The sequence below is a fragment of the Danio rerio genome, chromosome 11, assembly GCF_052040795.2.
Source record: "Danio rerio strain M-AB ecotype USA chromosome 11, GRCz13ab, whole genome shotgun sequence".
In the NCBI taxonomy this organism is placed as follows: domain Eukaryota; kingdom Metazoa; phylum Chordata; class Actinopteri; order Cypriniformes; family Danionidae; genus Danio; species Danio rerio.
In genome coordinates, this window is record NC_141031.1 from 21,673,524 (window position 1) to 21,691,127 (window position 17,604).

At 34.9% G+C, this 17,604-nt stretch overlaps 1 protein-coding gene across 1 annotated transcript in view; it reads left to right on the forward strand.

Annotated features, from left to right (window-relative positions):
* The window catches only part of adamts9 (ADAM metallopeptidase with thrombospondin type 1 motif, 9), a 61,147-nt gene that overhangs the window by 35,158 nt on the left and 8,385 nt on the right, over positions 1 to 17,604 (forward strand). The window contains 7 exon segments of the mRNA NM_001423670.2: positions 368 to 578; positions 662 to 823; positions 2,249 to 2,410; positions 5,112 to 5,231; positions 11,737 to 11,844; positions 12,643 to 12,810; positions 15,585 to 15,860. Coding sequence (NP_001410599.2) covers positions 368 to 578; positions 662 to 823; positions 2,249 to 2,410; positions 5,112 to 5,231; positions 11,737 to 11,844; positions 12,643 to 12,810; positions 15,585 to 15,860 — 1,207 coding nt within the window.

Consider the following 17,604-nt stretch of genomic DNA (forward strand, 5'->3'; position numbering starts at 1 on the left):
ATAATGGTCCAAAAACAACTACACCCAAATTTATATGTTATAGAAAATTATTAAATACAAATTTTAAAAAGAGGAAAAATCAGGAGAAGCAAAATAATTGTAAAAAATTGAAAAAAATTGAAAAAAAAATAGAAATTTTGTAGGTTGTAATTTTTTTCTCTATATTTTGCTTGAATTGAATTAAAGATAATCTTTCAATTTCTAAATATATGTTTGGTGATAATTTAATACAATTTAATAAATATATCTTCTTAATAAATCTATTTTGTTTAAATGGACCGGAATACATTGCATATATAATGATGGAGAAATTTTCATATCTCTGAACAAAAACCGTCACTTATCAGTTTATTTCTGAAATTTTTAGGTGGCACATTGCTCGCAAAAGTGAGTGCACAGCGGCATGTGGTGTAGGCTACCGGTCTTTGGACATTTACTGCACCAAACAGAGCAGATTGGATGGGAAAACCCAGAAGGTGGATGAGCGGTACTGCAGCAGCCAACATAAACCCAATGACAAGGAGGTCTGCCATGGAGACTGCAACCCTGGTGGATGGGAGTACTCCTCCTGGTCTGAGGTGCTCAAATCAGCCTATGTTAGACCTCGTTAATGTATATACATGACATAACTTACAATGAGCTATTTATCTTGGTTATCTAGTGTTCCAGGAGCTGTGGAGGAGGAACACGTCGCAGGAATGCAATATGTGGAAAGTCTGACGAAAGAGATGACGATAGCAAGTGCAACCCACAAGAAAAGCTCACAGCTCAGCCCTGTAATGAGTTCCTGTGTCCTCAGTGGAAAACTGGAGACTGGTCTGAGGTAAACATCTGATGGTGTATGTCTCGAAAACCTATCATCAAATATAGATAATGTTGTCTAAGATTGTGCTTGCATGACTTAAACATCCTCGAAAAGATCTTAAAACTATCATGAATGCCAGGCCAGTAGTTTGCGATGGTTTGTAAAGAAACACTGGTCATCTGTGCGTATATCATCCTGCATTGTTTATTCGGTTGTCCAGTACTTGTGGATTGACAATAGTCTGAACATATAATGTGCATGCACTTGAGCTCACCGTTTTCGCATAATCACATTCTGTAGTTTACACAGAGATTATATCATCGTTTACAAAAACATGCATATGCAGAGTAAATAATTATCAGATGTGGTTTAATATACAACAATGGATTAGGATTTGCACAATGGTGCAAAATAGGATTAGACACATGTTTAGGGGTGTTAAATAATGACTCAAAAATATTTAAATGATTAACTTTAACCTTAGTTATTCCCATAATAGGTCAGATTCAATTGGAAATTTCCCCTTTCCTTTTTGTGAAGTTAGCTTCTTAGCTTGTCATATTCAGGTGCTTTGTTGTCAGAAGAAATAGGAATCATAAATGACATAGAACTGTTTTTATTTGAATAAAATGTAGCATCCCATTCATTGACAACCGCAAACATTCACCTACTATCATATCCAGATGGTTATGGTGATTTTGGAATTTTGAATATGGTGATTTCAGTGTTCATATGCATAGCAGGCTCATTGGAAAGACGTGCTTCAGCCTTTTATGCAACCACAAAAACATACTTCTACATATGTTTGATGGCAGTTCCTAGATAGAATCGCTATGTGCCATATGGCGCCAACAATGTTTGTTCCTATTCACAATAATGATATTTAGAGAGACATATTATTGACTTGTAATCCAATATGTTTGCCTTATCTAATGATCTCCAAAGTATACAACTTTTCCTTTGTTGTTAGTTTGCTCTGTAGCTCACTTTGTAAAGTATTGTACTTGTAATAGAGCTCTCGGTTTTAAGTTTGGTGTAGCACGAGTCCACAAAATAGGTAAAAGCAATGTAAAACCGAGGTAAAACTATAAGCAAATGCATATTTCTCTTCTGTTTGCTTTTGAAAACAACAACAAGAGGGTGACACCGTGGCTCAGTGGTTAGCACTGTCTAGAAGGATGCTGGTTTGAGACCCGGCTAGGCCAGTTGGCATTTCTGTGTGGAGTTTGCATGTTCTCCCCGTGTTGACGTGGGATTCATCCGGGTGCTCCAATTTCTCCTACAGTCCAAAGACATGAAGTATAGGTGAATTGAATAAACTGAAATTGGATGCACAGTTTCTTAGTTATGTTAAATAATGATTTTTACCATTGGCCATATTATGGATTTTTTTCAGTAGTCAAGCAGCCTTACTAATGCATTCGTTCTGGTTTTATCTGGCAGTGTTTGGTAACATGTGGCAAAGGCTATAAACACCGTCAGACTTGGTGTCAGTTTGGAGAGGAGCGTTTGGATGTCCGTTTCTGTGACTCATCCAAACCCGAGTCGGTGCAGGCCTGCCAACAGCAAGAATGTGCGTCTTGGCAGGTGGGACCCTGGGGACAGGTGAGAGGAACAACTTTTATTTTGGTGTTTATTTTGCATTATTTTGGTTCATGTAATGTTTAGGTATGTCAGAACTTATATGCATTATATTTGATGGTTATGCTGGGAAAATGAAAATTCGAAAGTATTATGATGATAGTGCAATTATAACTGACAGATAATAAAAACAGATTTTGACAGCTGCAGTGTGGGAGGACAATGACCACAAAAATGAAACGAGGTTGGGGAGTTGACAGAATAATACATGATATTTTCATGGAAATGTGGAGGAAATAAGCAAAAATAAAAAATAAATAACTAAGATGTCTGTGAATTGTCACTTCCATAAAAGTAAATTGACTTCAAAAATTCAAGTTCATCCATAATTAAAAGTAGATTCCTAACTGAAAGATGTTTGCAGGTATTTACAGAGATTTTAAATTAATTATTCAGACAGGGCATTATTCAAATTATTCAACTAAATGGTGTAAATGTGCAATACTGCATGTTTTTTGGTGTAAATGTGCAATACTGCATATAGACAAAATGGCAATAATATATTGTTTTTTTAAAAGGCTGAATTTTTTTGATACAGGGTTTTCCCTGGCTCAAAATGAGGTGGTATTCTGATCATGACATTCTTGCTATTTGAAAAAAAAATTTTTTTCATTACTCTCATTATGTTGTCAATTAAAATATTATCTTATTAAAAAAAGGCTAACATGAAATATTTTTAAATAGATACAGCCAGAGACAGTCGTGACTGCCTGTCTGATTTCTGTCAAAAGGCTGAGGTGGGACAAACTTTGATAAAGGTGGAACATAATAATTCTTCATGCCGGATTAAATCCTGTAAAAAGGGATATTGTGAAGTATTATTACAATTTGCCTAATTACCCTAACCTGCCTAGTTAGCCTAATTAACCTATTAATTATTATTAATCGAACCGCTCCAGGGTTCGTTTCAATCGAGCCGAGACCACCTCATTCAAGCGATCTCGGAGCGATTACTTTGGCGCGGAACAGAGCGTAATTGCCCTGTTCACATATGCTAAACGAACCGCGCTAACTGGGCAATCGAGACACGTTCCGAAAACAAAAGTGTAGGTGTGAAAGCACCCTAAATGTCACTTTAAGCTGTATAGAAGTGTCTTGAAAAATATCTAGTCAAATATTATATACTGTCATCATGGCAAAGATAAAATAAACCAGTTATTAGAGATGAGTTATTAAAACTATTATGTTTAAAAATGTGTTGAAATAAAATCTTCTCTCCGTTAAACAAAAATTGGGGAAAAAAAATAAAAGGGGGCTAATAATTCTGAATTCTGAATATATCAAAATTAATGTTTTTTATAATTAAGAAAAAATGTCAACATTTGTCAAGACCTGCTTATATATCAGTAATCAGCTCCCAAATATAAAGAGTCAAACCATATAAATCAAAATCTCCTTAGCATTTCTGCACAAACATATTTGACTGGTACTCCAAGGCTTAAATCAGACCTCTTCGACCAGATGCCAAACTTACTATCTTAGGCTGTCTAGAAAATATCCTCTCCCTCAAACAATGCAAGAGTCTTTAATGCAAGGCAGGGTGGTGGCTAAAAACCTAGTGCTTAACAATTGTTAATCACCTTTACCCCCCTCATTCCAGAACTGACATGATATCTTGTATTAAGATGGTTGGACAGATTGTTCTGTATTTATATATATATATACAGTATAAAGTATAAATATATAGTTGAAGTCATAATTATTAGCCCCCCTGAATTATTACCCCCCCCTGTTTATTTTATCCCCAATTTCTGTTTAACGGAGAGAAGATTATTTCAGCACTTTTATAAACATAATAGTTTTAATAACTGTAACTCATTTCTAATTACTGATTTTATTTTATCTTTGTCATGATGACAGTAAATAATATTTGACTAGATATTTTTCAAGACACTTCTATACAGCTTAAAGTGACATTTACATGCTTAACTAGGTTAATTAGGTTAACTAGCAGGTTAGGGTAATGAGGCAAGTTATTGTATAATGATGGTTTGTTCTATAGACTATCGAAAATAAAATTATCTTAAAAGGGCTAAAAATTTTGACCTTAAAATGGTGTTTAAAAAATTGAAAACTTCTTTTATTCTAGCTGAAATAAAACAAATAAGACTTTCTCTGGAAAAAAAAAAAAATGAAAAACTTTAAAATAAAGTAATAAAAAATCTTTTTTTAAAGCTCTGAATATCACCCACTCATGACTAATGTGTTTTCTGTCCACTTGAGCTTATGGCTGTTTTCAGACAAGCAAAGCGTTTCTCCAGAGATCTCCCAAGTGCGTAATACGAATTTGTAGCATTTGTGTAGGCAAACTATCTTTAAGTCCTAAAGTATGATAGAGATTAGACATCACTCTTAGCATAGATTAAGCAATCTAGATAAAGGCATGTTTGAGGTGCTTTACTGAAGCATTCAATATGCATTCTAGCTGCCACACAAGCTTGACCTTGTTGCCGTCAAGTCAGCGATGAGGAAAAGAGATAAAGGAATGGAGAAATGTGGACAAATTTCTGGCCCATGTCCCAGGTTGCCCAAGCGAGTGCTTATCACATCAATGAACTGAGCTTCAGTTTCAATTTATGCTTCAGGACCAAGCATATGCCTTGAGATGTACGATAAAATAAGACACTGTCCCTAACTGACCTGATTTCTTTATTCGTGTATGTAGTGTACCACCACATGCGGACCGGGATATCAGATGAGAGCTGTGAAGTGTGTGGTTGGCTCATATGGCTCTGTTATGGATGACACTGAATGTAATGCAGCAACTCGTCCAACAGACACTCAGGTAAGAGCATTGATCTCTCTTTTTTATATTGACTCTTGTTAATTTCTCTCACACTAATGAACGCAAAGAAGGAACTATGACTATTGGATACTATTAAAGTGTGAATCAGAATAAAGTACAGCTACTCTTCCAAATTTCTTTGTGGAATTAAAGAGCAAAAAGCCAGGGCTCAGGTCAAAATAAGCTTTTATTAATTGAAATCAGACAACATTTAAAGGATTAGTTCACTCAGAGATGAAAATCTTGTCATCATTTTCTCACACTTGTTTAGTTCCATACCCAGAAGTCTTATCTTCATAAGATAAAGGAGGATATTTTTTATTAAATCTAAGATCTAATTTTATATTCTTCCTTTGAAAATCTGTCCATCCAAAACTTGGATGCTTCAAAAGAAAATTAATAGTCCAGTGAAAAAAAAAAAATAATAAATTAGATGTTAGTTTTAGTCTATTAGTTTAAAACACTCCAAAACAGTGTCAAAATTGACATTTAGGAAAATATAAAATTGTTATAAACACACAAAGCCTGCAATTTGTCACTTTCGCCTAAATGGATAAACAACTTTTATTCATGTCACCTCATACTTGAGTTTCTCATCAAATCTTGACCAGTCAAATGCTCTCTAGTATCTGACATGTCCCGCCCCATTCAAGATGCTTCTCATTTGCTTTTCATTTGATGCGCTTGATCTTAACCATTTTTATAGGCAAAGTTGTGATAAAAACAAACTATTCCATATAGAGGAACTATTCTATATCCCAACTTCCCTTCTCATTTTTCAGTTGATATTATGTCAAACATTGAATAAAAAATGCACATTTCAAAGTACTTCACGTGCCCTTTAAATAAATATAAAAATGATTTCAAATTAATCTTCTGGAAAAACTTTATACTAAGAGCAGATTTCATTGAATTCTTTATTGTGCTACAAATAAACATTGATTGGCAGACCTGTACAGGAGCTCATCTAAACCTGATGCAAAAGAAAAAACTCAATGTTTTAAATGTGACAAGCAGTAATGATTGTTTTTCAAGTGTTTTTGAACTTTTAATTTACTTTGATATTTGGTATGTGCAAGTATTATTTATTATTATGTAAGTTATTTTACATCATCTCGGAATGAGAAAGTGGAAAAGAAAAAAGAAAGTGGGTTCAGGTGCAGCCTGAATGGCAGGAAGGAAGTTTCCCACCCAGTATATTTATCACCTGCGCTCAATAAGGCCTTGTCTGATGGAAAACCATGGGTCTACACACACACACACACACACACACACACACACACACACACACACACACACTCAATACTCTTAAATGGTTTCCCACGGTCTTGTAATGTCTGGAATTGTCAAGGAATTAAATTAAAGGAACTGAAATGAAAAAATAATGGCAACTAACTAATCTTTAAAAGCCATATTTTATTAGGATAATTACTATATTTTTTACAATCATTGTAGTGATACTAGTGTTTTAAATACGTTAATTTTAACTCATTGGTCAAAAATTAGAGTTATTCTAAAATGTTGGGTACATTTTCTATCTCCTTAAACTTATTTTTCAAATATAACACAAATTATATGAAGTTCATTCATTCATTTTTCCTTCAGCTTAGTTCCTTATTTATCAGGGGTCGCCACAGCGGAATGAACCGCCAACTATTTCAGCATATGTTTTACACAGCGAATACCCTTCCAGCCATAACCCAATAATAGGAAACACAGATAAACACTCACACCCGCATTCATACTACGTTTACCCAATTCACTTATTATGCATGTCTTTGGACTGTGGGGGAAACCAGAGTACACCCATGTGGACAAGGGGAGAACATGCAAACTCCACACAGAAAGGCCAACTGGGACTTAAACCAGAAAATTTCTTGCTGTGAGGCAACAGTGCTGACTACTAAGCCACATTGCCACCCATTATATCAAGTTATCTCTAAAAAAATGTTTTATGATAGTTTAAAGACTCTCACTATATCTGTTTTGACTATCTATGCCTCCTGAATCATTCCAAGTTTATATGTCCTCTATAGCATCATATTAAATGCTTATATAAGTTAATTTGCAGTCATGTGAATCCCAAATTTATCTACTTTCAAAATCTGCACATACCTGCAAAATTACATTCTCCTCCCTTCCCCTGCCTAATTGTGCTGTAGAGCCAGAGTGGCTAAAAGCTGCATTTCACAGAGTATTTTATGAACTTTCCTCAGGCATTGGTTTTATAGAGCTTCATTTTCACAAGGCTCTTAGGAGATGAAAGAAAAAAGCCCTTTTTCCCACCACCACCGAGCCATCCAGGTTGATAGAATCCCAGGAACAAATTCATATAAAACATTGTAATATACACTATAAGAGACTGAGAGGAGAGGGAATTATTTAATATGTAAGGTAGATAGTACAGTCAGATGGATTATCACACTATAAGCTCTGACAGGATGATCAGGACCACAACACAAACTAGAAGGATCTTGTTTCACCCTCAAGGAGTTTATTTTGGGATAATACCAGGTCTGACTGCATAGTATCCTTCATATTACACAGCTACTTACCAAAGTAAATCAATTCACATGAAATTTTGATTCAAGATGAAATTACCCAGATAAAAAGTAAGCAGAAGGGATGAGCATAGGTATGCAGTAAATCAGTTGCTACAGTGTTTTTGTGATTACAAGTTGCTGTTTTTTTCATCTGAAATATGCTGGAATTTATTTAATGGAATGAAAAGGAAGCAAAACATTTGGGTGAAATGTGGAATATGAGGCGTGCGAATATTTGTAATGTGCATGTGACACATGCTGCTTTGGTTTCTCTTAAATGAAATGTAATCTTTAAGTTTATGATGGAGCTGCCCGATTGAATGCCCCAATAGATTCAGAAACTTTATTCTGAATATAGTTTAATTGAAATGCCCTAAAAATGAAGATTTTTTTGTACCTTGTTAAAAAACTTTTAAAGTGCATCTATGATGAAAATCATCTTTTGTAAGCTGTTTGGACAGAACTGTGTGAAGTATAGTGTGCTCACAGTTATACTGGGGTGATATACATTAAAGACAATAAGTCACTTTTTTAAAATTTCCTGACGTTAAAATAGGATCCAAATCCCTGCCATTTTTAAGGCCCACCGCAACGTGATGTAGGAGTGCGGTTTCCCCGCCCACCGAATTGATTGACAGCCACATATTAACATGGCTCTGTAGTAAAGTGTATAATTAACAAGACATGATGTGCACAAAGCAACTAGGATTAAAAGATCTGTTCAGCTCTCTGTGATCATCAGTCATCATCAAATGTGATCAAGAATGAGTTTTACAAGTTTGAAAAATTTTTAAAACAGTGTATTTTTGAATTAAAGTAAAGACTGTAAAATCACTGTGATTCATCACGACAGCCGCATGTCAGTACAAAAGAAGACGCTGCAGTCCTGGTTTGTGAATGTTAAATCTGGTTTATTTTGCATTTTCCTTACAGCAGTGGATATTAATGTGTCACATTTGCCATGCAAAAACAGGGCAAAGTTAAACGCGCACGCTGTGTGTGTGTGTGTGTGTGTGTGTGTGTGTGTTTATGTTTGTTTATCTACAATGCGTGTGGTTTAGGCCAAGACAGGAATGTAGACGTTGTGGAAAGAGGTATTTGAGTGTGTGTAGGTGGTTAGCAGGGGGAACAGAGGTTTTTCGGTGTAATGTGTGAAGTAGTGAGGAAAGTAACTCAGGAAATTAGCTAGTGTGTGTGTGAACTTTGTAACAACATTGTGTGACTCATCGTTGCAGAAAGGCTTGCATTTACTGCACAACAAATACATCAAATAATCATTGGGAAAGTTCTTACTGTAGTATTTCTCACAAATGTTACGTGAGATCTGCAGCCTTTATGTCTGTCACTGTGCTGTTTATCTGACACAGCCGGAGATTGAGACACATTAGGCACAGGCAACAAAAACAGCTACATTGTGTTCAGAGCAGAAAATGCAATGTTTTGAAAAGTATAAGAAATAATTTGATGGATGTTTTGAGCTGAAACTTTACAGACACATTCTGGAGACAAAAAAGAATTATCTTATATCTTAAAAAAGGGCTAAAATAGGTGCCCTTTAAGATGTAGGTGACTTTATTTTTTCAGCACAACATTAAAGAAGATTTTTAGTTGAAATCATAGTCAGTGGTCAATGGCTACCAGCTTTTTAAAATTGGAAAATCTTGTGGCTCAGTGGTTAGCATGGTTTTCTCACAACAAGAAGGTTCCTGGTATGAGATCCATCTGGACCAGAATGCCTTTCTGTGTGGAGTTTTCCATACACTGTAGGTGGAGTGGATAAAATAAGTTATAAGCTCTAAATAAGCTCTAGTGTGTGTTTAATGAAAATCAGTACTGGGGTTTAGTGTTTAGGAAAGTTAATTATAAAAGTTATGCATTACAATTTTGAGTTACTCCCCATAAATGTAACCAGTTGTGTTAGTTACTTTTTATAGAAAGCAATGCGTTACGATTAGTGGTGGGCCGTTATTGTGTTGCTTTAACGCTAGACTCTTAATGCGCGATAAAAAAATATTGCCGTTAATCTATTCTCAAAGTTGGTTTAGGAGCTGGGTCTGTTCTACGCAAGCTTTGATGACTTTCATCTTGATATTTTAGCGATATTTAAGTGCCCTTCTGAATCAAATCAGCAGGATGCCTGACTTTAACTGCAGTCTGGCAGTTTTACTTTAACTCATGAACATTTCTTTCATGCCGCTGTGACAAACTGGGGTATTAGATGCAAATAAGGAGTAAGGACTGGTGAGAGTGTTATGGAATTTAAAAACACACGCCAAATGTAAAGAAAAAAAAACGTCCTACATGACGGTAATAGTTTGATTGCCATAATATATGCATACTCCACGTCTTAATTCCATTTCTGTTTAGTTTAGTTTTGACTTTAGTCGGATTAAGGTAATCAAAAATCACTGTTTTGAGCTGTTATGTAGTACTACAGTTAAAAATTCATGTTTAACTGAATAAACAGTTAGTAAACACAAGTACATCTTATTGAACATCATTTATTTTCATCACCAATTATCAGAGTAGAAGCGTTACTCAAGCCCTTTGTGATGCATTTTGGAAACAGGAGATGAGCCCCTGGTCTAATGCACCATTTGGCTTGAGAAACCCGTTCTCAAAGACTTATTATTTGAGTAGCACACATATTCTTAATGCCTTCGACAAAATTCAAATGAGCCGTTTTAATCTAAATTAATCTAGGTTAATTCAGAGATCAATCCAGATAAAAAATTGATCTATGCCCACCTATAGATACGATACTTTTGAGTTACTTTTGCATTACTTATTGTTCCCTGGCCAAGACTCGATCTCATTCAGAACTTGCAGGGTTTTTTTCTTGTTCTTTTTGTGTGCAATTAACAACGCAATGTATAACCTTCATTTAATAATAAAAAAAAACCTTTAAAAATGATCATTTAGCATTATGTTATCTTCGGAGAACTTCCTGACCCCAGAGCTCTACGTGCTGTTTATACAGATTAAAGTAAGTTTAAAGCATTGCATTTGCTTCTTTTGTACTTTTTGTATTTTCAGTTATGTACAATTCATGTCTATTTAGACAATCCCCTTTTGCTTTTCTTCTATGCATTCAAAGTAATACTTCCACTGCAGAAATCCTAAACTCTAGCCTGCCTTCTTCATTTCGGACTGTTCCCACATGGAGCAAATTCTCTCATTCAGTATGTGGTTTAACATGACCATGTTAATTTTAATTTAGCAAAATGTATTTTTTAAAGCTAGTTAATTACACTAAAAAGCAAGTCTTGTTACATTTTTCAAAAAGTTACTCAAATATTACTACTTAAGTTTTTTTAAGTAATGCATTACGTTACTTAGAAAAGTAATATTATTTCATCACTCGTGTTACTTGTAATGCATTACCCCCAACGCTGCTGGGGTTAGGGCTTAAAAATAAGTTGAACAAAAGGCATAGTTCACCCAAAATTTACTCATCCGTCATTTACTGACCCGTCACTTCTTCAAAACCTATTTGAACTTCTTTCTTCAACAGAAGAAACTCATAAAGGTTTCAAACCACATGAAGGAAAATAAATGATGGGGTGATATTCATTTTCAACTATCCCTTTAATGCAAACATTTAGATTCACCAAAAGCTTATGTAATCTCAGAGCTGACAACAAAGTTGAAAGTTTTCTGTTAAAAAATAAGTTTTGCTCTATAGAAAATAAATGTAGCTTTTACTTCCGGAAGCAGACTCTCTGTAAGTGTAGGTAGGCAGGACTGTGAGAAATTCAGAAACTAAAAGGAGGGATACGGCAGACAGAAGGAGAAAGCAGGAGGCCCCCTGGTTTTAAATCCTGCTGCAGTGACCCAGAAGAAGTGATTCCAGCCAGTCAAGCATAAATCAGGCACGCTGGCTCCTACCGGCCTCACCCCTAGAGTCACGGATCTTCATTACTGAAAAGTGCTTGTCCTTCTCCACTTCCTCTCTTCCACAGGACTGTGAACTCTCTCAGTGCCCCGTGACTCATCCCGTGGCCCCAGAGCCCAAAGTGATGCCACATCCTGGCCATAAAACGCAGTGGCGCTTTGGATCATGGACACAGGTAAAGGCCTGATGGTCTGATGCAGATCAATTACTATAGATATACTCTTTTTTTGTTTTGTTTTATTTTAAGAATAATTTTGCTCAAAAAGGCTGCATTTATTTGTAAATTTCTGAAATGTTATTCCAATTAAAAAAAATCTCTCTACTTATTAAATGTACTTTAAAATTGTATTTATTTCTGCAATACAAAGCTGAAATTTTGGCATCATTACTCGTGACTCTTTAAAAATCAACTATATGCTATATCATATTAAGCTGATGTGAGGTTGTTTTATTATCAATTATTATTTATACTCAACCAATAATTAAAATTCTTGTTCATTGGTTAAAAATATGATTCCTGTTTCATGATTTTAGGGAAATAAATTAGATTTAAGGATTATAAATTTGATTTGTTTGGCATTAAGTCTTTCACGAATGAAATGTTTGCTTGTTACTTTTGTATGGTACTGTACACAGTTTCCACAAAATTATGAAGCAGTCCAACAATTTTCAACACTGATAATAATAATAATAATAACTTACTTGAGCTGCAGATGAATGTATTAGAATGGCTTCTGGAGGTTCATGTGACACCGAAGACAATTCAGCATTAAATCACAGGAGTAAATACACTTTTAAATTACATGTAATTAGTTATTGATAATATTTCGTATTTGTTGATCATGTAAATGCAGACTTGGAGGGCAGAATTCCTTTTTTATATAAACATTTGAAAACCTTACTGATCCCAGACTTTTGAGCTGTATTGCTATTGTTATGCTAGTAATTGTAAAATGGTTGTTGTTTATTATAGTGCAGCGCCACCTGTGGAAAAGGCACTCGGATGCGTTATGTAAGTTGCCGTGATCAGCAGGGTGGAGTAGCAGAGGAATCAGCCTGTGCTCATCTGCCAAAACCTCCTGCTAGTGAGGTTTGCTCCATAGTGGCGTGTGGACAGTGGAAGGTTCTGGAATGGACTGCGGTAAATAAAATACACATCATTCTATTTTAGCCTTTATGAAAACACAAAGCATTTTATTTATAATGTGTTTTTCTTACATTCAGAGCAGTAGATGTTAAATATGGTGTGTCATTTATATACTGTAAAACCCAATAAGTTAAGGTTACTCAAACCATTTGAGGAAACCAATTGTAACAAACCATTTGAGTTCAAAAACTAATCCTAATGAGTACTGGGAACTTAATCCATTTGAGTAAATGAAGCAATTTGAGCACAGTAAATCCCAATAAATGAAGAGAACTCAAACCAACTGAGTACTATAAAGCCCAATAAGCTAGGCAACTCAAACCGTTTGAGGAAACCGAGAGAAACAAACCATTTAAGTTAAAAAGTAATCTATATGAGTACTGTGAACTTAATCCATTTAAATTGACGTAATGGGGTATTTAATTAACTGATTACCTTCAACACTGAGTTCAAAACTCTTTTCAAATGAGTAGAATTAACTTTCAGTCAATTTTGAGTTAACTACACTCATTTCATTTAATAAAGTTGACTGTTGGGTTTTACAGTGTAATAGTTGAAAAAAATCTATTAATAAATTTAAATTATTAAAATACAAAATTTAATTTCTGTTATGCATTTACAATTAGATTTATTGTAATTTTATCTTTGAAATAATTTGAAAATATATATATTTTTTTATATTTGTAATGTATATTACATTGATTTTATTTGCCTGATTTGTATTTTTTTACAACATTATTTGAATAAACATTTTTTTCTTTTATTTCAATATTTTATAATTTATAGAATTTTATGTTTGATTTGATTTTGCTATTTATATTTCACTTTTATTTTCATTCATTCATTTTCTTTTCGGCTTAGTCCTTATATTAATCTGGGGTCATCACAACGGAATGAACGGCCAACATATCCAGCTTATGTTTTACGTACAGTAGCAGATGCCCTTCTAGCCGCAACCCATCTCTGGAAAAAATACTGACACACTTATTCACACTCATACACTACGGACAATTTAGCCTACCCAATTTACCTGTACCACATGTCATGGACCGTGGGGGAAACCAGAGCACCCGGAGGAAACCCACACGAATTTGGGGAGAACATACAAACTGGCACACAGAAATGCCAATTGAGTCAGCCGAGGCTCGAACCAGCGACCTTCTTGCTGTGACGCGACAGCACTACCCACTGCGCCACCGCATCACCCCGCTTTTATTTTATTATCCAAAATTGAGTATTTTACTTTATTTATTTATTAATTATTTATTTATTTTTATTCTGATTAACTTTTTAAAACCATTTCTAACTGTTTTTATTGTAGTTTATTATTAGCCTAACTTTTTTATTTTATTTTTTAATTTTTTTATCACATTATTTTCTTTTTTATATACTTGTTTTTATTATTTTATGTTGGTGCAACATTGTTCACAAGGTCAGTGTTGCAAATGCATTTCTTTGATTTGTGATTTAGAGGTATTGCAGAACCTCACATATATTTAAACATTATTCTTAATTAGCATTTTTCAAAATCCTAAAATGTCTGTTCATTTTTTAAGCTGAAATTACATTGTGTGCCTTAGTTATTTGAACTCAATTATATTTATTTAATTTATATGTTCAATGTTAATGTGCCACTGTGTTAGCCAGCATTCGTTCAACACTGCAGGTTTTTTCATTCACAGCTGTTCTGCAGCCTAACATCATCCACCAATGACCTTGATCATTCTCCCATTCGGCTGTTTAGAGCTCAGTTGTAATTGGAAACTGATGAGAGTTCATTTAGTGTGGATCTTGTGTGCAGATGGATTGGGTCTGCATAATGTTCACATTTAAACAGGAAGACAAGCATTATAAAGAGAAGCTGGATTGCTTTAGTCAGTGGCATTTTGCTTTCTAATGGTTTACAATCAGGAAATCCAAATTACATAACTAGTGTTGCACTTAACTAAAAAGTAAAGCTAATTCAACTAAAAGGACAATTACTCTACTTTTTTCCTGATTTGATTCCTTAGCTCAAGATGATTGGATTGCACCATATGACATCATTTCTGTCATAAATTAAATCTGCTAATTTGAATGTTTTAAAGAACTCCTCCTAGATCATTTGTCTAATTTTCACCAAGTAGTCACGCTGACAAAAATAAAACAAAAAAATTATATAAATATACGGTTGAAGTCAGAATTATTAGCCCCTCTGAATTATTTGACTCCCTGTTTATTTTTTCCCCAATTTCTGTTTAGCGGGGAGCAGATTTTTTTAACACATTTCTAAACATAATAGTTTTAGTTACTCATTTCTAATAACTGATTTATTTTATCTTTGCCATGATGACAGTAGGGGCGAAGCAGGGGCGCAGTAGGTAGTGCTGTCTCCTCACAGCAATAAGGTCGCTGGGTCGCTGGTTCAAGCCTCGGCTCAGTTGGCGTTTCTGTGTGGAGTTTCCCTGCATTCGCGTGGGTTTCCTCCGGGTGCTCCGGTTTCCCCCACAGTCCAAAGACATGCGGTTCAGGTGAATTGGGTAGGCTAAACTGTCCGAAAGCGTGCACATCACATCGTTTACGCATCGCTACCAACATGATGCGTGCCTCCTTTGGAAATAACGGACGCAATATGTAAAATGTTCCTTAATGAGCAGAAGAGATTCGAAAGCCTCTAAAACTCTCATTGCAAAAATGTTTAACTATACGTGTGGTAGGCTATTATCTTAATACGTATGTGATTTTACTGTGTTTTCTGTGTAATCATGAGTGTGTGTTTATGTTTGCAGTGCTCTGTATCCTGTGGTCAGGGTACGACTACACGGCAAGTAGTGTGTATGAACATCAGCGATCAGGTTGTAGAACTGAGTGAGTGTGACCTAGATGACAAACCCGCGGCAGAGCAGGAGTGTGCCATGCCCCAGTGTCCGTCCCGCTCCAGCGACCACGGGGGCTTTTCACCCAACCCCGATTTTCGGAAAAAAACAGCTCTTCCAGGACGAACTGACCGCAACAGAGCTGGCAGACTCCAGGCTCAGCAGTGGAGGACGGGACCATGGGGGGCGGTAAGTACTTCAGAAAATGATCTCAAATTGATTATATCTCTAGATGTGCATGGAATTTGACGTAATTCAAATACTAGAAGCAATCTGAGGAACATTATGACATCTGAGGTCATGATGTCATCAGCACACGAACTCTCCAAATCATCCAGACAGCATCATTTCCTCTTCCTGATAAATGCTGCCGCTTCCTTTGTGATATCAGTGCTTTAAATAGCATAGGATTCAAAGTACAGCTAAATATTGAGAAGCATTTGGGAAGCTCTTCCGCTTTGTCTTAAAATAGGTATTTTTAGATCTTTTGAAAAGTGCTTCCTTTATAGCCAGGGACTAAAAATAACACTCACCAAGCCCCAAATGTGAGTAAGAATCCTTACCTGGCTGGTAACTTCTTTTATATTATTACTTTGAACAGTGCCTGACAATGTAATATGGTTTTATGAGATTATGAAATATCTAGAGCTACAGTGTACTTCTGTAATAAGTACAAAAATATGTATGTAATATGTACAAAAATGAGTTCACATTAAAATATTTCACATGACATCTTCCCAGGTTTGTAATGAGAATAGTTTATAAATCAGCTGTCAACAAAAAGTTGTATTGTTTAAAAGCAGAAGTTCAAAATAGTAGATTTACACCCCCAAAAAAAGCTGTTTTAACGTTTGAAAGTAAAGAAAAAACAATATAAAATTATTTCTTTATTTATTATAGTATTAAAAATAACTTCATTGATAACTTTACAGTTCAATTATACTGTAGAGTTTTCATTCATTCACTTTTCCTTCGGCTTAGTCCCTTTATTTATCAGGGGTTGCCAGCTGAATGAACTGCCAACTCCTCCAGCATATTTACACAGTGGATGGCCTTCTTGTACACACACATTCATACTCTACAGCCGATTTAGTTTATTCAATTCCCCTACAGCACATGTCTTTGAACTGAGGGGGGAACCGGAGCAACCGGAGGAAACCCACACAGTAAAAATAATTATGATAAATTCTGACACTATATTATATAAGCAATACATTTTATATAGCTATACATAATTTATAACTAAGTAATGTAATCATTGGGAACTGAAGGATTATTGTTCTCATTATTAATCATTCAGATTTTTTAATGAACTGAAAAATGCAATCCCATAAGCAACATAATCAATCAATTTAATCAATGAGATGTTTTCAAACACATTAAACTGATTTAACCAGATAAATCAAGAACTTGACAAAGATTCTTAAGTGGATATAGTTTTATAGTAAATAGTATCAGTACTAGTAAATATTATATTTACAGTTAAAGTCAGAATTATTAGCCCCCCCCCCCTTCTTTTCAACACATTTCTAAACATAATAGTTTTAATATCTAATATCAAATAACTGATTTATTTTATCTTTGCCATGATGACAGTAAATAATTTTTAAATACTTTTATTAAGCAAGGATGTGTTAAGTTGATCAAAGTTCACTGTAAAACCAGCGCCGACACCACCACCCCGCATCTTCGCTTTCGTCCACGACACTTCTCCCTTCACTGGTAACATGCCGGATCAGTTACCTCGATCTGTTCCAAGACCTCGCAATTGACAAATTAAGCACTGTGTAAAACCATTTATTATATTAAACAAGCTTACAATTCTAATGTATTTGTTTTGAGCTCATCAAAGAATGTGATCATTAAAAAGGATAAAAATTGTTTCTCGAGTATATTAGAGGATTTCTGAATTGATTGAGGGAAATACTCTTGA